The 27,940-nt window shown below is 45.6% G+C and overlaps 1 protein-coding gene across 12 annotated transcripts in view; it reads right to left on the bottom strand.

The window, feature by feature from the left end:
- itpr1b (inositol 1,4,5-trisphosphate receptor, type 1b) overlaps positions 1-27,940 on the bottom strand; it is a 116,926-nt gene that overhangs the window by 57,148 nt on the left and 31,838 nt on the right. For 7 of the 12 annotated variants that reach the window (XM_036531944.1, XM_036531949.1, XM_036531946.1 and 4 more), the window contains 28 exons: positions 26,794-26,948; positions 22,824-22,923; positions 22,478-22,638; positions 21,658-21,799; positions 21,116-21,274; positions 20,529-20,701; positions 19,744-19,863; positions 18,569-18,763; positions 17,955-18,206; positions 17,540-17,681; positions 17,263-17,416; positions 16,380-16,570; positions 16,155-16,287; positions 15,816-15,870; positions 14,903-15,068; positions 14,421-14,597; positions 13,889-13,966; positions 13,422-13,559; positions 12,994-13,119; positions 12,601-12,801; positions 12,007-12,258; positions 11,269-11,394; positions 10,754-10,882; positions 7,281-7,401; positions 6,805-6,989; positions 4,667-4,815; positions 3,299-3,410; positions 1,850-1,885 (listed from right to left, as the gene is read on the bottom strand). In XM_036531944.1, the coding sequence (XP_036387837.1) occupies positions 1,850-1,885; positions 3,299-3,410; positions 4,667-4,815; positions 6,805-6,989; positions 7,281-7,401; positions 10,754-10,882; positions 11,269-11,394; positions 12,007-12,258; positions 12,601-12,801; positions 12,994-13,119; positions 13,422-13,559; positions 13,889-13,966; positions 14,421-14,597; positions 14,903-15,068; positions 15,816-15,870; positions 16,155-16,287; positions 16,380-16,570; positions 17,263-17,416; positions 17,540-17,681; positions 17,955-18,206; positions 18,569-18,763; positions 19,744-19,863; positions 20,529-20,701; positions 21,116-21,274; positions 21,658-21,799; positions 22,478-22,638; positions 22,824-22,923; positions 26,794-26,948 (4,128 nt within the window). The remainder of the gene's footprint in view (positions 1-1,849; positions 1,886-3,298; positions 3,411-4,666; positions 4,816-6,804; positions 6,990-7,280; positions 7,402-10,753; positions 10,883-11,268; positions 11,395-12,006; positions 12,259-12,600; positions 12,802-12,993; positions 13,120-13,421; positions 13,560-13,888; positions 13,967-14,420; positions 14,598-14,902; positions 15,069-15,815; positions 15,871-16,154; positions 16,288-16,379; positions 16,571-17,262; positions 17,417-17,539; positions 17,682-17,954; positions 18,207-18,568; positions 18,764-19,743; positions 19,864-20,528; positions 20,702-21,115; positions 21,275-21,657; positions 21,800-22,477; positions 22,639-22,823; positions 22,924-26,793; positions 26,949-27,940) is intronic. The other 5 variants (XM_036531950.1, XM_036531952.1, XM_036531951.1 and 2 more) reach the window with 1 other exon arrangement.

Raw genomic sequence — 27,940 nt, 5'->3', positions numbered from 1 at the left:
CAGTTAATAAGCTCACTCGGTGCACGTGGGCCGGCACACAGCGGCGTTCTTGTCCTCCCACACACACACCTGCTGGTGTCGTTTGAAGATGTGTTAATGCACCGGGCACTGTGGATCACCATTACAGCAGCTTCCACTGGCCCGGGGCTGGAAGCTTGATACGGCCCTGCTATTCAACAGCATGTCCTGTGGTGCACTGCAGTCTGTTCACTCCCTCCCTCCCTCCCTCCCCAGCACGTAACAACACCACCGTTTGGGATTGTCCATGGTTACGAGAATCAACACTCATCTCCAAGAACCCCCCCCCCCCCCCCCGCCCTCCCCAATCAACACCTGCCCATATAGTGTCACTCTCCATATATGCAAGATGGCTCCAGCTATTAATATTCGCACCTGCTTTCCCAGAGGCCAAAGCCCCCCCCCCCCCCCTCCCCACCCCACTCTCCACACATCACGTTCCATTTTCAACTGTAGACGACAGCTCGCTGGAACGTTCTGGGAGAGTGTCCACAACCGAGGCCTGTAGGCCAGCAGCTGTGACATCACCAACACCCTGTGGAGGGGTGGCAGGTAGACGGGGGTTATTTCCTCTTGCCCCCCACATGCTGTTCAGTGCTAACAAAAAGGAGATCTGGATCCTGACCTTTTTGTGTACTTAAAGCTGCCTTTTAGAAAATTCCCTAAATAGTTTCCTTTCACCATGTCACCCATAGCTTCCTCTTACAGAATAAAACATTGGCTAGGAAACGAATGGAGACTTGAATGATGAAAGTTAAGTACAGTACAGCACACTGAACACAATAGGGTGTTTGCATGCGCACACACACACACACACACACACACACACACACACACACACACACACACAGTATTCCCATGTGCCTCCCTCCCACTCAGAGAGTGCTGCCTGTCAGCACTGGGACCAGTCATAACTCCATCACAAGACTCCTCTCACCTACACAAACTTCCTCCTTCTATTTGTGCGGTGAACCAGTCAAGAGGCCTCCAGATCAGAATCATGTCTGAATGTTTAGACTGTCAATATGGAAGAGGGAATAAAGCATGTAGTAGGGGGCAACAAAACAACTAATAAACAGGAGCCCACCTCTGATTGGCCACTGATAGATACTATTATGAACTCCTACTTCTACAAGTACTACACCTACAACAATGAAAAAAAAATCATTTTTTCTGCTTAATATTTGAACCAGACCAGATCATTCTTTAATTACAGAAACTATGGCAGACATGCTTTTAATGCCCTCCACCTAGAGTTACTGCAAAATGTTTACAAGATGTAAATTCTTCTGCTTGAACGGGTCGATTCCTTGTGTCGCAACAGCATCGCCATTGTGTGTTGCGTTTGTGCAAGTTGCGTTTGATCAAATGAGTGAAGCGCCGCTTCCTGATCCTCCACAGCGAGGTGTTGACGGTGGAAGCATGCAACTGGTTGGGGGCGAGGAGGGAGGAGTTAAACTGCTCAGACAATTCCCAAAGGCGAACGAGTGAAGTGCCCGATCACGTGCACAGAGGCTGGCAGCTTTTCAACGAGCAGGTGACTGCAAACACACAGGAACATAACAATCCAAAGAGGTTACTACAGCAACGCAGGCACAAGACACACATACGCACGCACACAGGGAAGGCAGGTGTACTTACTGGCTTGAAAGAACCAGGATAGGGTCAGGGAGGGGGTGAGGGAGGGAGAGGGCAGGGGCGGGGTTAAGAATCAGCAGACGAGCACAAAAAAAAAAAAAAAAAAAAAACGGAACTACACTAGCACAACACTACTAGAGCAGAGGAGTGGGACAAAACTAACAAGATAAAACAAGTGTTAAAAATGATCAACCTCAGCTATATCCATCTCATCATCAAGGGTAATCAGCTGGAAAAGAAGAGCATAGAAGGACAGTTAGTAGAGGAAGGAGTGACAGCGTGAAGCATCACACAAGCACATTCCTTGACAGTTAGTAAAGAATTGTTAAAAAAGGATCCGACAGCAATTCAAAGCACTGGTCAGTATCACACAAACAGAAGCAGATATCTCAAGGCCCAGATATAGAAGATTAGTGAAGAAAATTAGACACAGCCTTCATAGAGCATATTAGTTTTTGAGGTGGTTAATACATGCTGCTGATGTCATATGTAGTACATGCTTTTCCAATGCCTCCTTCCTATTCACACATAGGCCTGTTCATTTATGGAATGAGATTGTGAGCCAACCACTGAAGTTTCAAATCAGGGGTCTTTCTGACAACATTTAATGAAAATTCTTCGTCGGGTGTTTTGGTGGAGAGAAGTAAGGGCATAAGTCCATCTAAAGTGTGTGTGCATTTGTGTGGGGGGGAGTGATTGAGCATATGCAAATATGAGTGTGAGTGTGTGCGCAACACTTGCATACAACTGATGCCACAATACCGAGCATTCTTGGCAGTCTCTAAAATATTTCGGTGTCAGATGTATCTGCTAGTTTTCTGCAGCTGTACCCTGACACAGTCATGGTTTGCAGCAAACACATTGACGATATACATCTCATCATTGTTTGGGTTCTGACTGGAGCAACTACAAGGATGCCTTTTCTAAACCAACAGAGACCTCCGCTGAATAGCTGACTGGTCACCTCATTAAACCAGTCAGTGAAGAAGCTAATCGTGCAAGAGGCAGAAAAAAGGACACCCATTTACAGTCTATCCTCCACCCCCTAACCTATCATCACCATTACTGAGGTTACCCACTTGAGAGGCATCACGGAATATTCCAGTATCTCACAGAGCCAAGGTGTGGTGGCATAATAGGGTGGCATAATAACATACCTTGAATATGTAAGTGATTCATTTAATATTCTTACAACCAATCAGGGCTTGATTAGCAGTTATTTATCAATAAAGAAATATATCCAAACATGATAGGCAAGATTCCCTCTGTACATTACAAGTAGCCTCAGTATAAAATAATACTTAGACTGGAATATAAAATAAGAACTGACCACATGAAAGTGGACAAAATAAAAACAGCTCCTTTAATGTATGATAGCAGTTACATTCCTCTTATAAACAGACAGCCAAGTTTTCCCCTTTTTGGCTTTCTGATAAAATCAATACAGAAGCTGACCTCCCAAAAAAGAGGTCCCTGGGTGAGAGATATCCTATCAAACCCCTTTACCCTTCCCGCACTAATGAAAACTCAGGTGATCAAGCTGGGAAACTGAATGACAGAGGAGACAGAGGCGACTTCTCTCCAGGGTACATTGGTAGGGGGGTTGCACCCTTCCCTAATTCAATGAGGCTGTATGAGGTACCTTCTCCCCATAGCCCCGGTCTTTGGTCATCATCTCCCTGAGAGTCTGCAGCACTTTGATGCACAGGCGTTCCTCGTTCTCCTCCAGGAGCTGCTTGGTGTGCTTGATGAGTCTGGCAGTGGAGGAGACAAGAGGTCAGCGGTGGGAACAAACTGGGAACAGGTCAAAGGTCAAATGGGACAATATTTCACTTTCACCTTGTGTGTCAGCCAATGTAATGCACTGTACAACTTCATGCAACCAGTTCATTACCTTGGGGGTGAAGATTCTGGAGTAATTTTACCTGGTTTCTTGCACACCAGCAGTGTGGCAATATGTTGTTAATGTTCTTTTTAGATGTTATTTGCGTTTATAGATTTTCTTCCGAGAGAGGAAAAACGTGTCGCCATTGCACTGTGATCATAAGGCCAGTGAGAATGCACGCGAGCCAATATACCCGAATGGTCATGAAACCACCAAAATCCTTTGAAAATACTTTGAAATGCTGTGGTGTCCACCTCACTGATTCCACACTGACAGCCTCTTCATAAGTAATTGGAGAAACTGACTATACTGGTAGCAGTGGATTTCTCTTTTTTCACCTGAATCACTGTGACCTCACATGCTATGTCACACCGTAATCCAGCTGCACTCAAAATAAACTAATCCCCCAAGGAGACACCTGCTGAAGGAATGCTACAGACTTAGCTTAATCCTGGCGGACAAAGCCCTGAGGTGTGCCTGGGAGCGCAGTGCATGCTGGGGCAGCCATGTAGAAACAAGGAGGGGGGCTGGAGACCCACTGCCACATGTTTGGGCAGGTGTCTCTCTTTACATGCATTACACCCCGCTTTCACACATGCTGACACATAACACCCACTGCTTTACCCTTCAGCCAATCAAGGCAAAGTGCTGTGCTCAGGAGTACAGCTACAGTGTACTGCCTGGGATTAGAGCCAATAATGTTGTTTATTGAGGTGTTCTACGTACCATAGCAATGATACCCATCAGTCCTTTCCATGTCCCTCCAGAGGTGAGCTTTACCTTCTTTTTTCACTAATTTTTCACATTGGATTTTAGAAAACTTGGGATGGGGAAACTAACTGACATATTCATACGTATCCAAACACACAGCACAGCCATATCATATACATAAACGCAGATGCATGCATACATTCATATAAACACAATCATATATGCATACACGTACATTGCACACATGATCAGGTTTACATTAAGTGTCTTACAAATGGGAAAAAAAAAACTAAACTATGAGTACAGCCATAATTAACATGTACACAAGACAGGATGTTATTTCAATGCTTGGAAAGTATGTCAGAGAGGTTGGACAGCTGACGAAGGATTCTGGGAAGTGGGGTGGGGTCTTACTTGGATATGAAGCCGCCGCTCTCACACTTCCTCCGGGCGTCCGTATTCTCTGGAAAGAGAAGCTCCGGGCGGTGCAGCACATCCACCAGCACGGAAAGCTCGGCCTGCACCAGCGGCCTGAGACGGTCCTCCAGAGCTGACACAATGTCCTGCAGGAGACCCACAAACCCACACCTCACTCCCAGGATAAGGGAAGGCCACAGCTCTCATATCCTCAGGGAAACGCACTGAAGACAGACCCAAGTGTCATCTTACTACTGAACACAATGACAGCAGACTGTGTAATGAACATTCATACAGTTGGAACCAAGTCCACATTATTTACTGGAGTGACTTCCTCTCACTTTCCCAGACTTGAGCTGGTTCATTTCAGCTCTTTACTGTATTCAGGGCCTTATCCTCCGTGAGAATGGACTGTCTTTTTTAGGATTGGACCGGGTTCTCTACTATGTCCAACTTTGGACCTTGTCCCCCAATGTAACCAGGTCCTCAGTCTGTAGGATTAGGCCCAGTGAGGTTGACTCAGACTCAGACACAGACAGGGGGTGGGGGTGAGGGGAGGCTGAACTTCACAATCCTCTGACCACACCCTCTACAGCTGTACAGCAGGAGGTGAAGCATGACTGGGAGTAGGAGTAGAGCACTGTACTGCGGTTAGCCACCACCTTCACATAAACCTGGTATGACCCAAACCTAGCCTGACCCACCCCACCCCCTCCCCTCTTTCCCTCCCTCTCTCCCCTTCTTCCTCCCTCCCTACTGAGCAACGTCTTGAATGACTGTACTGAAGGAAATGTCCGTTGCACCACTGCAAACGGGTTTTTCTGTGTGTGTGTGTTTTTGTGTGTGTGTGCGTGCATGTATGCGTCAGAGCCTCTCCACTGCTTTCTCCAGAATTCACAGTATCTGCTCACACTCACAGCTCTAAAACCACATTTACTCAAACCCATTTAACCACGCTGATTGCACAACGACCAACAGGCCAATGATCCAGTGCTCATACTGTTACATCTATGCCACGGTCATAGCCCTCTGCCGCCTGGGGAATCTGCTCCTGCCATTACAGTTATCGGGAAATATTCTGGAGGAACATTCATGGACCAGATGCTTTTCCCTGGATACTAAGTCTGGAGAAATCTTCCTTGGAAGTGGGGCCTCCTTCCTGAAAATTGTACTGCTGGAGAGTGGCCAGACTGCGCTAACATTGCAGTATGCCGCCCTACTGCACGACGACCATGATAATGACTCATTTTTCATGAAAAGGGCAACTTTTCTGCTATTCCTGCATGTATCCCACCATGTGGTTTTTGGGAAAGGATTAGCTGACATATGCTTGTCCCCAGAGAACCTCAGCCTCAGAAAGGTCTGTTAATGGCAGATATTAATCTTGGAAGCACTCAGAGCTGCTGGTATGATAAGACATGTGTGGGAACGTGTCGTGTCTTCACTTGCAGACCAACTTCCTCGACTCAACAAGGAAAGCAAACAAAAGAATGGGGAAGAACAGACCAAGGGGTAAACCCACCACCATTAACAGACAATAGAAACAATTATTTTCCAAATGAAGGGATATAAATGAATAATTTCCCTTTCCTTTCTCTTTCAGATTATATAGGCTACTCTCTTTCAAATGATCCTATTGTGTTCAACATCTGACCCTAACTTCAAGGTTTGGGTTCAGAGCTAGATGGTGAATCACACTTCCCTGCAGTCTGTGTCACTGATCTGCCGAAGTCTAAGTGGAAGTTACCGTGACACTGGATTTGACCCTTAACCTCTATTTTGTCTCCACTCCTATTTTAATCAATTCTCCCATATTATGCTGGTTCCCAGCAATCCTGCCCTGGTTCCACACTGGCACCTCGTCAGTCTCCACTCTCATCTCTGGGAATCTGCATTGCATTGTTAATCAATGAAACCACCAAAATGTCCAAAAGTCTTTGTCAAGTGCTACCTATCTATGAGATAACTATAAATTAATAGATAATGCTTCTATTAATTCCATTTTGTGCATATCAGTGAACTTGCAAGGATGAATCCTAATTGTCTTTTCCTCATCCCCTGAGCAGTTTAGTTTCGTTGCAGTCTCTGTGCTCACCCCACACACTCTCTATGCTCACCCCAGTCTCCACCCTCACCTGTAGCCTTTCTATGATGTTCCTGTAGTCACGAGAGGTGGTCAGTGTGGAATCCCTCCTGGCGGCGTTCCGTGCCGACAGCCTCCAGCTCAAGGCAGTCTTCTGCACAATGTTATTTGATTTCACAAACAGGTTGTTCACCTGGCTGTCCAGATCCACTGGGATGGCTATGGCCCGGCTTTTGGCTGGAGAAGAGACACAAACCACAGAAAGGTCATGCCAATGAGGAACGGTATGTGTGTAGGGTACCGGACTGGTGATCAGGATGTCATTTTTCTTTAAACTGCAGTGACATGTTGCTTGGTAAAAGAGTAAGAGAAGGGATGCGTCAAATGTATGCAAGAATTCATCCTGAGTTAGGGGATCTGGCCAACAAATGCAGAAGGTACTGGTAGTGTAATGGACTGAATATCCGGGTTGTGTTTAATGCACAAAACATGTGGGTGTCGCATGTGCTTAGGGGAGGGGCACCTTACCCACGTCAGAGAGCACTTTGATACAGCTCTCCACTGAGGCTTTCTGCACAGGGATCAGCCAGTTACAGTGGTAGACCCTGAACACGCCCTGCAGGAGCTGAACAAATACTGGCTGCCGAGTCTGCAGGAGAGAGAGAAAGAGAGAGAGTGAGTGAGAGAGAGAAACACAGGATGGGGGGTGAGGAAAGGTGAGGGGAGGAGGTTGAGAAAAGAGAGAAACAGGATATGGGAGGAAAGAGAGGAAAGAGTATGGGAATAGAAACATGGAAGGATAGATGAAGGAGAGAGAGTAAAATAAGAGGTAGAAGAGAAGGAGGGAAGGAGGTAGAGAGGAGGGGAGGGGAGAGGAGAGAGTGAGAGGAGATAAAAATGAGACCTTGAGAGGGGTGTGAGTATAACCCAGGGCTATACATTGTCGTGTAGTACATCTCCTTCAGAGGAAGCTGAGGAGACTTGGATCCAGAACCAACTCAGTAGCCCTGGCTACATCAGGGCAGGCAATTACAGCCCATCATTCTCTTTCTGATGTGCAACAGAGCAACAACACCTATTGCCTTTAGAGAATGTGTTAAACTAATCTCTCAAAATCAATCCATTGCTGTGAGGTGTCAGATCATGTTGATGACCTTATTTCATGTACGCCCATGGTCACAGTAGTGACACTAATCATATACTAGGGAGTATCCCTACTTAGCAGTGTTATACTAAGCATGTAGCAGGGAAGGGGTGCCCCAACAAGCCCCACCCCACTAGCAGCAATGTCTGGCAGTTTTCTCATATCAAACTGAAGGCAAACACATTTCACAGATATGTGGGTGAGTCAGGGGAAACAGCTGAGCCCACTGTGCACCTATCAACAAGCTAATATTGGGCAATTTTAAATTTTAAAATTTTTATTTTTAAAGTTTAAAAAACTTTAAATAAAATAGTCTGGTGACAGAGCAATTTCATCTTGTCAACATCTGTCAACATACATTTGGCAATATTTTCACAATTAAAGACACTCGTTAATTAAAAAAACTGGGAGAGGTTCATAACAAACTTGAACTTAAATTTTTACTCTATAGAAACGTAACACTTTCAGAAATAATAGTTTTGAACCTTTCATTTGCATCTCCACTTTTCAATTAAATCCTTCACAGTCTAATGAACACAGCCTAAAATTAATGACAAAGTGCCATTGCTCTGGAACCCATATACAGCCTAAAAGAGGAGAAGGGGTCTCAAAATTGCTTCACTTCAACCCAGAACAGAACAGAACAGAGGGGTGAACACCTAACAGAACATCACCTTGACCAACACAAGAAGATAGCATTACAACACTCCTGGACGAGAAGGCCTGCAGGGTTTCCATGGTGATAAGTGCACTGTTGTAAATGGTCGGTTAATATTCTTTAAGAGCCTTGCCCTTGTGCAGGCCTACCAGGGGAGTGCCATAAACACAACACCACTACAACCCAAACCCAAGGAACACCCTGTGCAACCACCATGTCAGGATTCCAGGAACAAATACCTCTGTCATTTTGCCCAGAATGGATGCCTGTCACAAGAGAAAGAGTGGTTAAAATAATCACGCCACCAAAGGCCTCGCGTACCCACGTAAGACCCGGTAGACTGTTTACTTACAATCATATCACCTACATCTAGGTGAACACTACGCCCTCATTCTACCTTCTACAGTCACTACAAAAGAGGGAGAGGGTGGGGGTGGGGGTGTTGGGCAGAAATCCAAAACTTTCCAGACAGACAGTATCTGACTATTTCTTAGTGCTGCTCAAAACAATGAAGAAGTTGAGTATTCTCATTTCAAATGTCAAGAGCTTGAATTTCAATCAGCAGAAGGACTTTCTAATGGAACACCTACGCCATAGCCGCTGATTAAGTGAAAGTGAACCCAGGTTACGGCAGGTTGAAAGACAGGGCACCGCCACCTCCCTCTAAGTGCCATTCGAGGGTTTCCAGCAGCTGATCTTTATCCTGACCCATCTATACTACCCTTATTCAGAGTCTTAATTTTAACTGTAGGCTACACCAACACAGAATGAAGATCAATGCTGAGCAAAGTAGAGGAGAGAAGCAGTGCTTTTAAAGGCAGTACAACTGAGCAGAGAGCTCTGTGCACTGTTGAATGCTGCTTCCCTTCACAGACAAAACTCAAGAACCAGCACAAGAGTTAGGAGCATCAATACCAGCAGTACTGATACGCAGTAACCTTTCTTACACTGCATAACGGGTCAAAATTCTCATACACCAAGGTTCTCCAGTTGTACTGCAAGAAATTTTCACCAACGGGCCTATTTTACAGGCTGGGGGAGCAGCTACAGGAGCAATACAGTTGTGAGGAGGACTTCAGAGGAAACTGTAGGAAATTCTAGCGAAATACAAAAATCACCACAATGGGAAACCAAGCTGAAAGTGGTATAGCCTCAGACTCTAGAGTCACACAAAGTCAGCAGGACAGGCTCCCAGTAGCTTTGGTTACTCAAGCTCTAGAGAAAGTGACTAAGTCTTCCAAGAACAGCGGAGGGGAGCCGAGTCTGAACTCCCATTCCATTCAGATCAGTGGCAGACATGCACGTGGGGGGAAACCAGACCGGGACAGAGGCCAGCTCTGTGTGGCGTGAGCCCCCCTTGCAGCTGCAAGCTCATTCTTGCGAAAGGGACTTGCCCAGATCTGGGAAGTGAGGAGTTTAAGACCTTAAGTCACATGACTCGCCCCCGCCAAACAGTTCCTGGAAACCACTGACCGAATTCTTCAAAACAGCAGCGGGATTTCAAAAGCGCTACAGGGAATGAGGCAACCTTCCAGCACATGTGGGTCTAGCTAAAAGGAGAGGTATGGATACAAGCTACGTCAAAGCTACAGATACTTACATACATGTGTCGTGCCACCTATTTAATGAGAGACTTTGTGTCAGTGCTAATCACCATCTCATAGGCTCTACCACTGAGATGTACAGGTCTAAGACCCATCTGGCAGCAGTAACAGATTTTCCCACCAGAGCTGCACCCATAACATATCATCTTCCCACTCGTGTACAGAGCCACAACTTCTCCAGGAACCAGCAGCAAACCACAATGACTTATTTTGACACACCACTCACTGTATACATTAAGTGTCGCAACACAAAAACATTATCTTTGCTTTTAAATCTTCTCCTTTTAGAAATTCATACTTCTCAATCTTAATCATCTATAGTTTAATAACTCTTGCAGAGTTGCTTGGTGATATTAATGTACTGTAAACCTGATCTGACTCATGTTTGACTAGGTTCTAGTTCATTTATGTTCTGTGAAACCTGATGTTAATACAGTAGAGTGATGACATGGTATACTGGATGCTTGAATTCACTTTTGCTTTGCACTTTATGTTGTTCTCTGAACCATGTTTTGACAAAGATGTCATGCTGCCCACAGCAGGCCAGTGCAGACTGGGGGGGGGGTGGATCGTGTGACTGCGTTGTCATGGTTACCTGTAGACTGGTGCTCTGGTCAGAGAAGGGCGAACTGAAGAAGGTGGTGACAATGCCCATGACTGTCTCAGTCACGTAGCGCTCCAGGATGGTGTCCGCATGCTTCCTGTCACTCGTGTTGTTGCACACCTGCAGGGGTCAAAGTTCATCCCTTCCTGAATTTACTCAGAGACTGTAGTGACAGGTAAGGTGCTGTGCCAATCATGATTGGGAGCGATACTCTGCCTCAAACAAAAGGTTAGCAATCAGGCCATGCACAGTGAGCCGGAGGGGAATGTCAGGCATGAGGTCCTAATCACCCACTTCCTTCTTCACAACAGACTAGCCATGTACTACTGACTCTCACAGGCATCGTATGTGTGCTTTCAGTACGCATTTAGTAAACTTACAGTTCCACACATTTCTGCCATGCCACTTCTGTGAAATTAAGCACAACTGTACTATCACAGACACCAATGAATGGTAGGATTTTCTTGTTATTTTGGGCCGTGCCATGAGTACGCATTTTGGTTTACCCTGCATATGTCGACCAGGAAGTTTTCAAAGAGCTTCCACACGTGGTTGCTGGTGTATATCTCCTTCATCTCTACCTCAGTGTCCACGTAGCAGTGGTTCAGGAAGTTGATGTAGGCGATTTTCACCTGGAGGAGTACAAAAATCGATTTTGTATCAACCCACAGTAGTATACAAATGTGAGTCAGGGAAGGCCAGAGCATCGCAGTTACTGTAACATGTTTCTGTAGCCAGATGGTTACAGGGTTGAACCCCTACAGGATGGTACTTTAGCCACAGCTGAATATCCAGGTCTATAAATGGATAATGCCCAAATTTTAAGACAAGTTGCCCTGATTACTGGCATCTACTAATCAAATAAATAATGAAATATAATATGAGATGAAGTACAGCAAAGCAATATTCCTTTCAGGTAAAACCCGACGATCAAAAAAGATTGCACACACTAGTACTACAGTTATGAAGGGCAATGAAGTCAAGGTTTTTTTTTATAGCAGAGGTTGATCAATGTCCTCAAAGTTTCAACAGAGGGAGATGAATGCTAAACAGCTCATTAAATGAGTGCATGCATTTAAATGATGCTTGAATATGTCCATTGTGTGACACCTGAAATTCCCGAATGGCGCTCGTCCTAAAGAATGAGTCATGAGAACATATGGAACAGCCAAATCATCACAGACGTCCTGCCCCCCCCCCCCCCCCCCCCCCCCCCCCCCCCCTGCCCTGGTTAGCGCTGTCACCTCTGGTATACAGTCCTCGTGTGTCACCACCCGGACAATGTCGTCCAGGGGCAGCAGCGAGTTACACTTGATCTCAGTGTAGACGTTCTTGCCCTCAGTGCAGACGGCCAGCAGCTCCACCAGGTGGATGTGGTACATGAGCGGACTGTTCTCGTCCATGCGGTCTCGCTCCGACCGCATCATCTGCACCAGCGTCTGGAAGGAGGCGCGGTCGTTGTAGAAGACCAGCACGTCCTCGCCTGAGTTCACCAGCTGTGAGGTTACAGAGAAGGTGTACAGAGACAGGATGTCACACTCTGCAACAGCATGGGACATGTGCCCAGGAGAGCACAACACATTAAGTAGAAAAAACACAAATGCTGCACACGAGCAGTGCTTTGTCATTCTTTAGAATATTTTTGCATTATTACAAAGAACAACGGAAAACAAAATTTCACTTAGACACACACAAGTTTACATAGACACAAACCCACATGCAGACACACACAGATCCCATGCCTAAAGGTCACATATACAGCACCAGGAGATTCTCTGATTGGCTAGAACAGGCCTGAGAGAGAAAATGGTCTTGGCAGGGGAGTTGTGGCATATCACCTCTGCCATGACAATGTCTTGGCACTTCTTGATGAACTTGTTCTCAGCCTTGACGATGGTCTGCAGGAACTTGAGGTACTGGACGTTGCGGCCGTGTGTCTCGATGCAGTGGACGAAGTGCTGCACCACCCGCTCGTTGATCTCACTGCACAGCTGAAAGTTGTTCATGAAGATGTGCTGCATAGTGATGGCCTCCAATATCTGTAGGACCGGGGTCAAGGGTCAGGGATCAGGGGACAGTGGACAGGAGTCACAGGTGCGGATTTCTGGGTCACCAGTTTGAATCCTTGTTGGTACATTTGGTACTATACCTCTCTAAGTCAGATTCAGGTGGGAGAACACCCCCCTATTCCCCCATCCCCCCCCCCTCACATGGTCAGAGTGTCTGCTCACCCCAGGGTTCAGGAACAGGTTGATGTGCTTGTGTAGTAGTGCCTGGTTCTGCTGGTTCCCAGCACAGAAGTTCTGTAAGAACTCATGGGCCAGCTTCATGATCTCCTGCATGCGGACATCCTCCCCCTATAACACACACACACACACACACACACACACAGAGGCACATAGGCACATAGGCACAGATACACATAAGCAAACACACACACACACAGAAACATCCTGCTGTCAGTCACTTCTTGGGCGGATACATAGCAACCACTACTACATCACTCTCCTCCAGCATGTGATAAACTAGTGTCACATCCAGATCTTTTACAAGGACTGGATCAATTAAAATAAGTATGTGCCCTAACAAAGGCATTTTTATACGATGGCATCATTCCTCTCCATAAGCAGTGACACAATCACAGATGGGGCTCAAGAACCTTCTCATAAGGGATCTGCAGTAGCTCCAGGATCACAGCGTGGGCCCCCATGTTCCTCAGCAGCCTCTGCTGCTGCTTCCTGCTCTTCTTCCCCGACGCGCCCTCCTGGACACACAGCTTGCTGAGCCGCAGCAGAATCTGACCGCAAGATGACCGGAGGTGGTTAAGAACTCTGCATCTTAGTTTCTACTGTCTCTTACCAATGCAAACTAAAGGATCGGGCTAGAGCCAGTCCTCTTACCAATGACAACTGCAGGATGACCTGCAGGGACATGATCTGCTGACCTGCTGCTCTCATTTTCATAATACATAAAAACTATGCCTTGCTTAAAGTTTAACACTTGCTTAAGGAACAAAATTCTACTATCATAAGTCGTTTTTGCTATAAATCTTTTATATAGCTGTCACTGATATGGTACTTGAGTGTGAGGTAAACAATGATCAAAGTAAACTGAAGTATACAGTACCTCCTTCACAACTCGGTAATTGTAACTGCTGGTGCTCTCAGGTTTCTTCTTATCTGAACTACTGGAGGTTGAGTCTCCCTACAAAAAGAAGCAAAAAGGAAAGATTTTTAGCCCCTAACAAGAAGGGTGGAATTATGTCCTTTAAAACATTACATTACGCTAATTTCGCAGACACTCTTGTCCCAAGCAACTTCCCGCACAAGATAGCAACATTCCTTTTCACTTTACTAGTCATGTTAAAAGTGAACATAGCTCCCTGATGTACATACCATACTGCCTTAACTCAAACTATCAATGCTTAAACAGTACCGATTTTAAGGGTGGACAGAGGACACATATTCATAAATACATAGTAGAAACAGAAAAAGTATATTACATATGACATGTAGACAAAAATATACATGTGAGGCAGTATTTACAGATTGAAGAACGACTACAGGGATACACACACATGCCAACACACATGCAAACACACACACACACACCCACACACACACACACACACACACACACAAACACACACAGAGTGTACCTTCTTCTTGTGGTCAGACTCGGCAGCAGGCCCATCTCCTCCGTCCATAACCTCATCCGGCCCCTGCCGCTTGTACACCCAGAGCTCTGACTTCTCCACGATGGAGCGCAGCTGGTCCAGGTCTGACTTGATCTGCTTGTAGTTGTCTACATCCTGACTGGTCACCAGGAGCTGAACCTGAAGTAGAAGCATTTCTTTGCCGCAGTTTACACTAATAATCGCCCGCTGTCTCTATATGACTGAATGTGTAGAGTGTTAATATTTTAAGAGGATGTGAATGTAAAACTTAAATAGACACAGTAGCATATGTAAAAGTGTGTGTATAATGTACATGTACAATTAAAATTACGTTTTCCTTTTTTGGGGAGGGGGTGGGGGATGGGTCTGGGGCTGGACCAGAAGTCTTGGCAGGCTGGAAAAGGCAACCTGTTGGTTATCCCTGATGTGCGGTAACCCTTATGCCTCCCAGGCATTGTGGGTACCTGTTTGAAGGCCAGCAGCACCTCCTGCCTCTGGCTGAAATGCCTGAAGAGCAGGTGCAGAGCGCCGGACACCAGGGGAGGGTAGTCGTGCATGGTCAGATGGAGCAGGACGCGCAGGAATGTCCTCCCACCGTGGTCATCCAGGTCCAGAGGTGTGTTCTCCTCACTGAGAACAATGGGAAAAGTGTAAGCCAATCAGGACAAAACAGAGTTACCATCATTCAGAGCCAACCTCAGCCTGAGCCAAAACCAAATCAAGACCACTGTTAACCATTGAAAACCACTGTTAACCTGAATGGTTTTGACTAAGCCTAAGTCAAAACCATTCAGGGCCTCAGAAATGCCTAAATCATAATAATTTAGATACACAGACAAACCAGGTTTATAAGTCCTCAGGACCAAAGTCAACCAAAATCACAGCCATTCAGGACCACAGCTTATTACAGTTAAAATCATTCAGGACAACAGTCTGCATTTATGTCAATGAGCCTCATACCACTGACAGAAACACCAGCCATCTGTTTGGTGATGGCATCAATACTGGAATACTCTGTGTCAGGAGCAATGACATCATTGTAGCTATTTCATGACAGTTCTTGTTTCAACAAATTCTTGTTCAACAATACTTCCTGTGTCTAAGGATTGGCATCCTCATATATGTCAGTATCCTCTCTCCATATGTGCTGTTAAAGTCCAGCTGAGCAATGTCTCTATTATGCCTGTGATCATTAACACATCATCCTTTGAGTTGTACATAAAATGTGGAAATCATTCCAACGGCCCTCTTGACTCTTCATTTCAGGTGATGTTTTAAAGGATGTTCCCATTTTGCTTTTAGCATGCAGCTGAAAATACTGGGAGTTCCACATATGGGAATACTCCACACACCACATCCACATGTGAAACCCTTTACCTTCCACCAAAAATCCCTTCGGCTTGTTCCTCAATATTCTCGAAATCCAATGCCCCTGAGAAAACAGGAAGCACAGCATTCATAGACGTTACAATCAGCTCACGCTGCCAAATGCTATTCAAAAGCCATTTATTACTGAAGGGTGTATTGTGGCACATTATATAACAGCATTATTTCACACCATGTACACAGACAAGTTTTGAACTTCATTGAGCTTAAGTTCATTTAAAGAGTATATAAAGTTGAAATAAAATACACGTGGGATTGATTCTTTAACTCCTGCACGCTAGGTGATAGGCTGTAACAAAGAGTGCTCCTTCCAGGGTCTTACTCGCCTACCGGGCATGCTGTTGGGGCCATCCTGACTGCCTCCTGACGTCAAGTCTGACTGGGAGTTACGTTCATCAAACTCCCGCTTGAAGATGCAGAGCAGGCAGGAGATCCTGTAGTCCAGCCGCACATTCAGAATGAACTGTGGAACAGGAGCAGCAGAGAGGACTTGACAATGGCAAAGTGTCAGACTGTAAGGAGGCAGAACCACTGGTTCAGGGTCAGTGTATTCACCTGCAGGATCTCAATGATCTTCAGCTTGGTGTCCATCACCAGGATGTCCTCCTTCTCCGGCTCCACCTGCGTCTTGACCACGTCCCCGTCCGGCGGGTTGGCAGGTGTTGTGGGCAGGAAACCGCCCCCCCGCAGCACCACCTGGGTCATCAGCTCACCCACTCCATGGATAGACCGCATGACATTGCTGCCTGTGGAGATATGTGAGATATGCAAGATGAGAGGCTCACTGACTTTGTCACATTCTTTCCCTCACCCTTATCAACCCAACTAGTCTCACTCTGATTGGACCACTCACAGAGAACTCACCCCCATAAAGCCAATAATAATACCCTAAGTATATCATTCACACATCAAATATCTCACCCTGTTCTGATCATTCACATTTCATTCCCTCCTACTGATAAAATCATGCCTTGTCCTGACTTGACCATTCACACCTCATTTACCATCACCTCATAAGCCAATCACGTCTTATCTTAAATGTACCATTCCTTTATCATTCATCCCTACTGAGACAATAAGGTCTTCTTCTAACTGTTCCCCATCGGGAGCTGACCTAGACTCACCCTAGAAAAGTCATGCACTACTCCAGCCCAGTACTTTCTGGTCAGAAATGTGATCCAATTCTAATACCATACTACTACTCCAGTAAAAGCAGCTGGGTAATGTCACAGTGAACTAAACATTTTCCTGAGACTAAAATTCAGAGAAGTTAATTTATTATTTTTGTCCCATCAGGCTGCATCTTGTCAACAATCCTGACAGAGACACACTCACACACACACCAACTTACATACACAAGCCCCCATTCAGGAACCCACTATTTCTCTGTGAGTTTCTACCCACAAGCCCACTTTCTCAGAGATTCACAGGGCTTTACCTTTGGATTCATCCCCCTTCTCCAGCTTATTAATGGGGAAGATGGTGCTGACATGAACACAGTCGAGAATAGCCAGCAGGATCTTAGTCAACCTCAACAGATCGTTAAAGTTGTAGAAGCCAAAATAAATGAGGTTCCGGGCTAAATTCACCACCTTAAAAAGAGACAAATAAGAGCTGAAGTAGAAATAGCTATGCACATTAGATTCAGTTGTTTAATGGTACTTCCTTAAATCTCTCACCGGGCTTTAGATCAAGTTATTTTTAGAGGTACCTACCTCATAGGTCAGTTTGTTTTTCTCTTTGTCGGAAAAGGGGATATTCTGACAGACCACATCCCTCAAATAGTTTTCCACGAACTCCATTGTCTGTGCAAATCGCTCCTTGATCTCATCTTTGGTAGTTCCGTTGTTGTCATAGCTGAGGCCATGAGAAAACCAGGTTTGCATACAAGGCTCCAAGAGATCACAACAATCTCTTTGCATCTTTACCAGTGACTGAGCATATAAATCAATAAAAAATTTACAGCATGTGATCTCAGTAATTGACTACTTTTGTTTCTTTTTAGCACAGTGTCAAGAGTGGCTGAAGGCCCTGTAACTGAATGTGTGTTAATATGGACAGGGTGTCATCACTGCCTGTGCACACGCTACAGAGCTACAGAGGGGACAATGCTCAATCACAGCAACTCACTCGTCGATGGCGATCTTGGACGGGATTTCGGACCACAGACGGGCGTACTTGACAGGCGTGACCTGCTCCTGAGGGTCTCGGTCAACGTGCATGTGCAGCATCAAGCGACAGAAGGAGGCACGCAGGTCGTAGGGCAGATCCTCGTCAGACATGCAGCGGAGGATTAGGTCCACGTCCAGCTGGCCTGAGATCTTGTTGATGGCCAGGTACTGCCGGTCGAGGCACATGCGGGCGAACAGGTTCAGCTGGTACCTGAAATAGCCAGGAAAGGAGACAGCATTTACTTACTATTGTTATTACAAGCATATTAGTCAGATCATGTGATAATATCACTATTTCAGTCGTGCAAAACAAAATAATTTTGTAGCAAAATATACCGGGTTTAAAAAACATGGGAATTGTCTGAGGACCATGTAGGTAAAACAGAGCAGTATAGGAACTAATAAACACTTTACAGCTACTTCAGGTGAAAACATTTAAATGTACAGCAAAATCCCTCAAGGTACAAGACCGAGTTCTGCAATTACAAAGAAGTGTCCTATAAACATCAATACCATAAAAGATCTCAGTATGAATTTGGGGAAAATTCCAATACCAAAAGCTATAGCCCTGACCTGTAGTAGCTGACCACCTCCTGGTCCTCCTTCTGGCCCTCCTTCGCATCCTGGGCCAGTTCTCGGATGCTCTTGCTGCGGAGCTCCTTGCTGTTGTCCTTCCAGAAGAGCCACACCTCCTCCTCGTCCTCCTGTGTCTCTACCGGACTCTCCCCTATCGTCGTGCTCTCTATCTCGAATCGTGACAGCACCAGCCTGATGGAGCAGAACACGTCACAGGACAGAAATGGGTGAACAAATACGTCACACAATCTACGCACAGACACATACACTTAGCTACGCACATCTGTGAAGCTATACTGACCAGTCACCCCCCAGTCATCTGCAAAACTGATACAGACCAAACAAGGGTATCATTTCCAGTGAGGATCACATGTCATTACGTTATATTTATACGTTATATTTATTTTTGGATTCATGTATCTACCTATATAATTGCATTTGTTTTTTTCCAATAGTCTTCATTGTGTTTAAAGCATTTCCTCCACAGGTGCTTTAAATAACAACAAACCGCTGTAGACACAGGTGTTGATAAGAAGGACCATCTATTTAGAGTTGTTTAAAACATTAATTTTCTAGCAATAAAACCATCTCCATTGATTCTGTCTGATATGTAAGCAGCAGAGGCCATGAGGTCAACAATGGTCTAGCATTTCAGAACTGTCTAAAGGTATCAAACACAGAACAAGGACTCAGGGCACCTGACAGGTATAATATCAACCTTGCAAAGCATGAAGAGCTCCCTAAATTTAAACCCTTCTGTGTAAATTGTTCAATGTGGGTTGAACGATCCATTATTAATGTGACACTTTGCTTTTATTTACTGCGCCTGCAGAGCGTGTAATCGTCTACTCATGACTGTCAAGTTGCATTCAAAAGCGCTGAGCAGTTATTATGGGTGAGCACATTTATGCCACTGATTACACTGTTATTTTATAAAGAGCTCGTCTCATGACTGGAACAGCATGATTTGATTGGTTAAAGAGCTCACAGAGAATAGAACTTTGCAGCCTGTCAGATGGAGACTGAATGTGCAATTAGTGAAGACGCTTGTTCATTGTTGCGTGTTAACCTTCACTCTCTTTTGTAGTAGTGTTTGAAATACGGCCTCTTCAGGGAATGACTGCGTTCTGTACCCAGAATCCCTCATGGCTGTGGGAGTGGACGGGGCTCACTTTGTCTCGATGAGGATGTCAGCGTTGGATGGATCCAGGACCGCATTGCAGATGAGCTCCTGAGTCACGGGGATGGACTTGTTCATGGAGACACACAGGTCCGACAGGTAGTCTAGGAACCTGGGGGGGACGACATATGACAGTGCAGAGGATTTCCCATGAGTCTCCACCTGCTGGAGGGCAGAGGGTCTGGGGCAGGTCTCAGTAAAAATTTAGCCGACTTACAAGTTGTGTGCCAGGCCTGCTTCATTCAGCTAGCCTTATATATGTCTGGGGACAATCATGCAGTTGATTGAGATAAGATGAGACAATGAGACGCTCCTACTGCGCACTGATTGAGCTGTTAAAACACCTGCTGGTTTCGACTGCTCTGTTTTTATGCATGCAATATCTCAGTTTGGTCCTGGCTGCCACACCCCTGTGCAAATAGATTCTTTTACAGAACTGCCAGGAACACAGTGGCTGTGTCTGGCCCTACGCCTCTGTGCCCTTTTGCCTCCAGCTTCCAATGAGGAGGGGGAGTAGAGGCGCCCCTTATCCTGACCTGAAATTTGGCACGATTCTCAGATCATTAGCGGCGCCAGCCACCACCTTCACTTCCTGAGAAATGCTGCTCCTTACGGGGTGATTTCTACAGCCAGGCTCTGCAAACAGACACACCTCTTAAGCTTTTATATTTTATATATATATATGGGCCCGTGCATTCCATGGCAGATGAAACTGAACGAGGACTTTATGTCGGTTTCTGTTTTTTTGTTTGTGAAAAGCATTTCCTCGCTCCTCACCTGGGCTCGCGGTTCTTCCTCACTAGGCTGACGAAGGTGTCGATCTCAGCGGCAGTGATATGCTTCTCCAGGAGTTTGCGGTTGTTGTGTAGGAGTGCTGTGATGGTGTCCTCGGCCAGCACATCGTAACCAATCTGCTTCTGCATGAAGCGGAACTGCTTGGCAATGTACTCCTGCAGAGGTCAAAGTGTAAGTCAGCTCTAAGGTGTCAAAGACCCACTTCTGTCAAAGCCACTGACATGATCTCATTATGCCTTTAGGAAGATTCTCAGAGAGCCCTGGCATATTAGATTTAACCGGAACAAGCATGGCTAAGAAGAACTGCGATTCATCTTCAACCATAACCAACAGGTCAGCACATGGGCATTTTCTCATTAACTCTAATTAAATAATCACACATGGCATAAGGAGGCTTTGCCAACTTAAATCAGATCACTGCATTTTCTTAGGGTAGTGCTGCACATGGAAACATCTCCTGGGTGAAGACAGCTTGGAACTGATCTACAGTGAAATTTCCACTGCAATGAACAACAAGGCTTAGCAGAGAAGCAGGTAAAACATTGACAGTTCTGTTCCATCAGACCCACCTGGTTTTTCCTGTAGTCTTGCTGGGAGTGCCGCAGGACCCGGTAGCACAGGCGGCAGATGTGCCGGAAGGGGGCGTGGCGCTGGTCACCCAGCTCCTCCAATCGTAGCATAGGGCCATCACCGCTGTCCGTGAATGGTGCCTGAAGCAGCTTGAAAATCTGTCGGGGCCCAGGAGTGTTTGGGTTGGGGTGAGGTTGGGGTTGCCAATGGAAGCAGTATTGGGGACAAGAATGAGCGCTGGGCTTCCAAATTACAAACATCAGTTTCAAATTTTCTAACACTGATCTTCAGAATCATTAGAACAGAGGACAGCCATCTGAGTCATTACATGCAACCTTGTCCAACAGAGATATAGAGAGGGATCTAGTCAGCATACATTCATACCCTTTCATTTTACCCTTTCATTGTTATTCCAACAACAAATTAGAGAGATTACCTCTCTAACACAGAAAGGGCCCCACATCCTTCAAACTTGTGCAGTTAAAGAGCCCGTGTACAGGCAGCCATGGCAGACGAGGTGCAGGCTTTGTGCCAGGCCTACCTGTTTGAGGATATTCTGTTCTCTCATCAGCTTCTGTCTCTCGCGGTTGGGCTTGTTAACCATGATCTCCAGGACATCCTGCCCACTGTTGGGAATGTCCACGACGAAGAACACCAGGTCCTCCAGCAGTTTTGTGACAAATCTACACCAGACAGAGAATAGCAACTAAGTGCTAGGTGCTTCCTATTTTCATAAACAATGTTTATTACATTACACTATTGCATAGGTTGCTTAGCAGAAATGGAGAAATGCTGTTAATATCACAACTGGAAAGGCAGCAGTGTGGAACAATGGTAAAGCATAGGGCTCTTAACCCAAAGGCTGCCAGTTTAATTTTCTGGTGGGGCACAGCTGCTGAACCCACATCAGCAAAAAAGTGATAAAAATAAATGTTTGCGTCACCATAGTGACAGGGGACCTGAAAAATAAGGTGGAGTGGGAAACCATAAGTATTTTTACCAGAGAATTCAAAGAGTTTGAGGAAATAAACACCCTGACATATTATCCTGTGCCAACAGGAATGAACTGTAAGCCAGGTACAAACAGGACCACTCCTGTCTAGGAGTGTTATAGCTACTGCTGCTTTGAGTTCTGCCTCAGCTCTGACTTGCTCAGCTGAAGCCTGGTGTTCCACGTATAGGTTAGCCCTTAATTAATAGGTGACTTGAAGGACAAAATTACTCTATCCTCTATGGATTGCAAATGCTCAATCCGAGCATGGATACTACCTTTTCCTTTTTTCCATTTTTACGCATTCATCATGCCAAGCAGATGCCCAGAAGACCACTGTGCCCATGTGGCAGCCTTGTGCCATACCTACCTCCTCTCATTCTGCGTTATGGTGCCCTTCTCCAGCTTGCCCGCGATGGAGGCCAAGACTTTGCTGGCATCATTGGCAAAGTCCAAGTCCCTCACTTCCGCTGGTGGGACAGGCACAATGGCAAAGGCCTCCTTGTCTTCCTTTACAGCAGATGTGCCAATCTTTTAAGAAAGGACAAAAAAAACTACTATGAATACGCTTAATCACAATTATACTTAATGAACTGGTTTTCTCTCTCCAGGTTTTGAAGAGTTACACACAAAATTTTGGATAGTCATCATTCTTAGGTTCAATAATAACACAGGATTTGGAGACAGACAGCCATGTGGGCCCTCCCTTCACTCACACGTAGCATGACGGGCTTCTCCTCCTCCTTATCAATGGGGTTGTTAGTGCTGTGGACCCATGTGTTGGTGCAGAGGTGTCTCAGCCTCACGTAGGAGTTCCTGAGAGATCAGAAATATGCAGCACCTCAAAGGATGCCTCAGAAACAATGAAGATTCATGCTGAGCATGAACAAGAAGAATCATGCTAGAGAACAGAACTTGCTGCACAGCCACTCCGGTTTAGATTTAGTGCAGTTTCTATATCGTTACATATAGGCTACCAACAATAGCTTAAATCATGTGATTTTCTGTGAGGAACAGCTTCAGCCAGGGAAATGGCAAACCCATTCGAGAAAAGTCAGTGAGAATACCTAACCACTCCGGTGAACGGTTTCATATGAACAGAAAAATACTCAGTGGGTTTCATGCAAGACATTGTCCTTATCTCGCTCAAACTCAGTGACAGGCCTTTGACAAGAGTGTATTTTTGGTGGTCCATCTTACATGGAGTTAAAGCCCAGTGACACCCAGTGTCCAGCAACAGCCCTGGGCATAATTCTGTGTAGGCCATTCAAACCGTCTGTGAAATAGACTTAACTCGCAGTCCTGAGAGGGAAACACAAGCAAAAGCTTAACCAGCTAAACAGAAATGTTGATGTATAACGCATGACCATATTAGCTACGGAGCCTCTGATAAAGACAATGAATGCTCAGTTTGTGGATCTGAAGACAAATAACTCCAGCAGCCCTGCAGGCTAATGGGGTGTATCTGAGGTCAGCGAGGTGAGGAAGATAGCAACACATGGCACTTTATGAGAGACTGCGTGTCCCTGATAAGACTGTCTGACCTTAGATCAGCCTTAATATACAGTACCAATCACGCAGAGAAATCCAAGTTTTACTTCTGACAAGGGCCCACACAATGACAGCCCATTAAAGCAACTTAATGGGTCTGCTAACAGATCTTACAGTGTCAAGAAGCCATCTGTTCATGTTGTTTATTTTCACTGAGCGTCAAATATATTTTCCAGGAAAGGGGAGGGATGCAGAGCATAAAGCAAGCTGACAGGAGTGTTTGTTTCAACTGCATATGTAAACTGAATTAATCTCCTCTCGCCCCACCCCAGGGCTACTCCTCCTGGAGCTTCAGGCACACACACTGCCTGTATTCTTGGCCCGGTGTGCTGTTGCGAAACAGCGTTGCCATCGAACAGGCTTACCTTTGTGCACTCCTGCGCTTGCCCACAGTGAAACCCAGCTGCACGGCCAGGGGTTATTTCAGGTTAGCCTGCCTAGCGCCAGATACAACAAGCTGACACTCGACAACATCGGACGATACCTTTTTTTTTTCCTCCCCCTCTCTCCGTGCCCGTGGGAGGTGCTCACCTTATCTGATCCCGTTTACAAGCTGACACCGCGGTGCAAAGCTATGCGCGCCATTTAGATGCACACTCTTATCTCACGTGAGCCAGTCAATCAAAGTGACAGGCAGGCAACGCACAGAGAGGGGAAAAAATAGATCAAGACGCCAGCGACAATGCCCGAGGCTGAGTCTATCGCATCATCTTGCGGCAGATCGCGGATCAGGTTACTCACACTCTCATACACAAGCACATACACACACACACACACATATACACACACACACACACACAACACATTCAAACCCACAGACAGACACACACACACGCTCACACAGTCCCACCCATATGCACACACCCATACAGACACACGCGGAGAAACCAGTTTCTTTGTCATTGACATTTTCTTGTGAATAATACACATAGCGCAGGCCTAAATTAACCTTCTATCAAGCTGGCTATGCATACTGGGTATACATGTCTACAGGGGTCACTTCTTTTTCTTTGCTTATTTGACTGCAAATGCCTGTACACAGATAGCAGAGGGCAACAGAATTGCGTCAGGGCTGAGGACCTGGATTTCCAATGTTCCAAAACGTTATAGGATTGATTTCCAGAAGGTCCTGTCCCACAGAAAAAAATCAATTTCTAGATTAACACCTAAATACAAAAATCCATAATACACATAAAACCTTTATTTCAGAAAATCAATGAATTCCCTATTGATTCAGTGAAACATCCAGCTTGAAAAACTTGGTATCAATGTAATCAGGGTATCTGCCAAAAAATTATATTTTTTGTTCCTGCTACTGTTCAAACTACTAGTACTGCTACTACTACTCTTGCCACTACCATAGCTACTACTACTAGTATTACTAGGTCTCTAATTCTTTGGATGGAAAAACAGCCAATGATAATCACTGGTCTTGGCAGCAGTCCTTCGAACGTGCAGAAAACTTCATGGAAAAAGATGCTTTCCAGATGACTGTGTGCTTATGCGGGCGGATCCTTACGCAACATCTGGCTTCTGTTTTTAGACAGGCAACATGACGGGACCTTTGCACGGTGCACTCCCGACATATTTGGAACCGACCAATCTCTCGTGCGTCAACTGCAGTCCCTGTGGTTACCACAGTTTCCTGGTCCAAACAGACGAGGGACTTTCCTGACATGAGGTTACTCTGCGGTGCAAGTGGCTCACGAGGAACGACTCAGCCCCTCCCGGGGAACAAGGCACAAGCATGACCCACGAGGGCCTGTCCAGAACACAAAACACGAGGAAAAGTGGTGACACCATCAAGGTCGCACAAACAGAGTGAGAGTAAACAGGGCGTGCACAATCTTGACCACCTTCTCTTACTGATATACTTCTCCCCAAAAATAAAAAAACAACAATAACCAAACACACAATCTATCTTTCAAGTAAACAGTAGTTTCTGAAGATGCCATGAGATGTACTTTGGATGCTAACATTATAATAAACTAAGGCCATTTGACTCACATTTGATAGGCTTTATAGATCCAAGACATAAATCATTTCATCCTAGCACAAAAAAACAAAGCTCAACAAAAGTCATTTGACAGAAACTCTTCATTGGACTTTAGTTTCTAAATGATATTGCATGCTATGTCCTGTTACACCACAAATTTAGCTCAGCATGACACAACAACAGGGCAGCTGGTGTTTTTCTATAAAACCCAGTGAAATGTTAGCTTGGACCTACTAAGTATTCCCCAGACCTTCTTTGTGGCAATCCATCTTCGACTTGGCTACCGTTTCATTAACTACACCCTTGGAGCTTTTCCAAATAATTTAAATTTCAAGCTGTGATTGTATGTTCAACAATAATGGTCTGACATGGATCATTTTTTATAGTTAACAACCATGAAGTGGTAAAGAGAGCCATCCCCAAAAAGGCAGCTGAGTGATTCCAGCACCGCGGGAAGGACATGGCTGGCCTCAAACGGCCCCCGGACTGACCACCGGAGCCAGCCTGCTGTCTGCTTTCTATGACACCAGAATGAGTGCGGTCAGGGAGGGTACGCTGTTTACGAGATCCCCTGCGTTCGCACTTGGTGCTGTGTTCTGTATTGGACATTGCCACCCGAACACACTCCCCCCTGGCGCCACGCCCGGGCCAAGAGAAGGCGAACCCCTGCCGGAGGGAAACCTATCCGCGCCGCGGTCTGATCAACAGCGGTCTCAGGTTTCGGGGCGTTCCGCCAACAACGTGACCATGACCGTGACCGGCTCATGGTATTGCTAAAGGACTCAGAGGACGAGCGGTGATGCATTGACCGAAACTAACCTCAGTGTTTCCCTGGACGACCTCAGGGGAGCTGTTACTACAAACCAGCCAGGAGTGTATTTATAGTGTCTGTCTACAGAGCAGGGAGCAGAGCATGAGCCACAGCCCCAGCCGATACCACACCACAGTCCTACTACACTGCATATATCTGACAGAATCCCAGCAGCATAGGAAAACAGTCCCACACAGCATAGAGTGTAGGGCAGTAGGGCAGCCAGTTTAAGAATGAAAGTGTGATATAAAATGGGTCCAGACATTAAGACATTAAGGTGTGCGTGTGGGAAATGTTTGTGGAGGGGTTCTGCTTTACTGTTTTGTACCTGGGCACCAGAGAGTCCCCCCCTCTCAGAGTGGTAGGGTCCAGTTCAAAGATGGAGGAGATGTCATTTCCGTCGGGTACAGAGACAAGGGTGTACATGACTTTTTCCTGGGGGGTCCGCAGACGACCCCGGAGGGCTTCATGCTCAGAGTCCAGCTAGGGGGAAAACAGGGGTAGAGACAGTCACCACACAACTCAACCTAGTTCTTAGCTCTGAACCCTCAGCTGTGAAATCACATCTCATGTCATAGAGACCGGCCCAAACAAGGCCAAGAGGGGTGACTTGACAGCAACTTCAACTTAGCTATGCTCACTTCTACAATTTGGTCTTTTTATTCACAAAGGAGTTAATGAAAGGGGAGTGAAAATAATGCAGATGTTAACATCATTATACATGCTACAAGCAGTGATGGGAGAGGTGCTGACATCATAAACAAGGGTCATTTTCCACTTTTCCAATAAGCAGCAAGCAATGTCACATGACCCAGCAACAGTTCCATATAGAGATGAATGATTATCTATGACAGGGGAAATGTGCTGATAGCCTTCCATTTTACATTCCTGCCATTCTGTGTTCATGTTTCATGGACTGTTAGTCACTCATACATTTAGTAGCTCTCCTCCAAAACCCAGCGCAGATATTATTACTGTAATTATTAATATTATTGAGTCTTTCAGCAGATGCTCTATCCCAGATTATTTTACAGGGCTGTCGTGGTCAGATGCAAACAGCCCATGCCTGTACGGTATACCGTTTACCTATGGAATTTGCAGAGCTCAGAACCAACCCCTACATTAGGGACAGAGGTTGATAGAGTAACTGAACTGAATGTGGTGTCATGACTCAAAGAGAGCTATTTTCCAGCAGGGCAGACGCTGCACAAATTCAGGCTGGAAACACATTTATTTTGTCATCCTGTAACTCAATTTAGAGTCATTCATAATCTGATATCAATTTTGGTCAATCCATTACATTTTCAGATATGACATTATCAAATTATTTAATAAAAGGGGAATTAAGATGAAATAAAAGATTGTTAGAGGAACTTCAGTATTTCATATTTCAACAGACTGAACGATTGGAGAGTCGTCGCCCCCCCCCTCCGCCACCACCACCACCACCACCACCACCACCAATATAATTTATG

The sequence above is a fragment of the Megalops cyprinoides genome, chromosome 6 (genome assembly GCF_013368585.1).
Source record: "Megalops cyprinoides isolate fMegCyp1 chromosome 6, fMegCyp1.pri, whole genome shotgun sequence".
Lineage (NCBI taxonomy): Eukaryota > Metazoa > Chordata > Actinopteri > Elopiformes > Megalopidae > Megalops > Megalops cyprinoides.
This window is presented reverse-complemented; position numbering and strand designations above follow the sequence as displayed.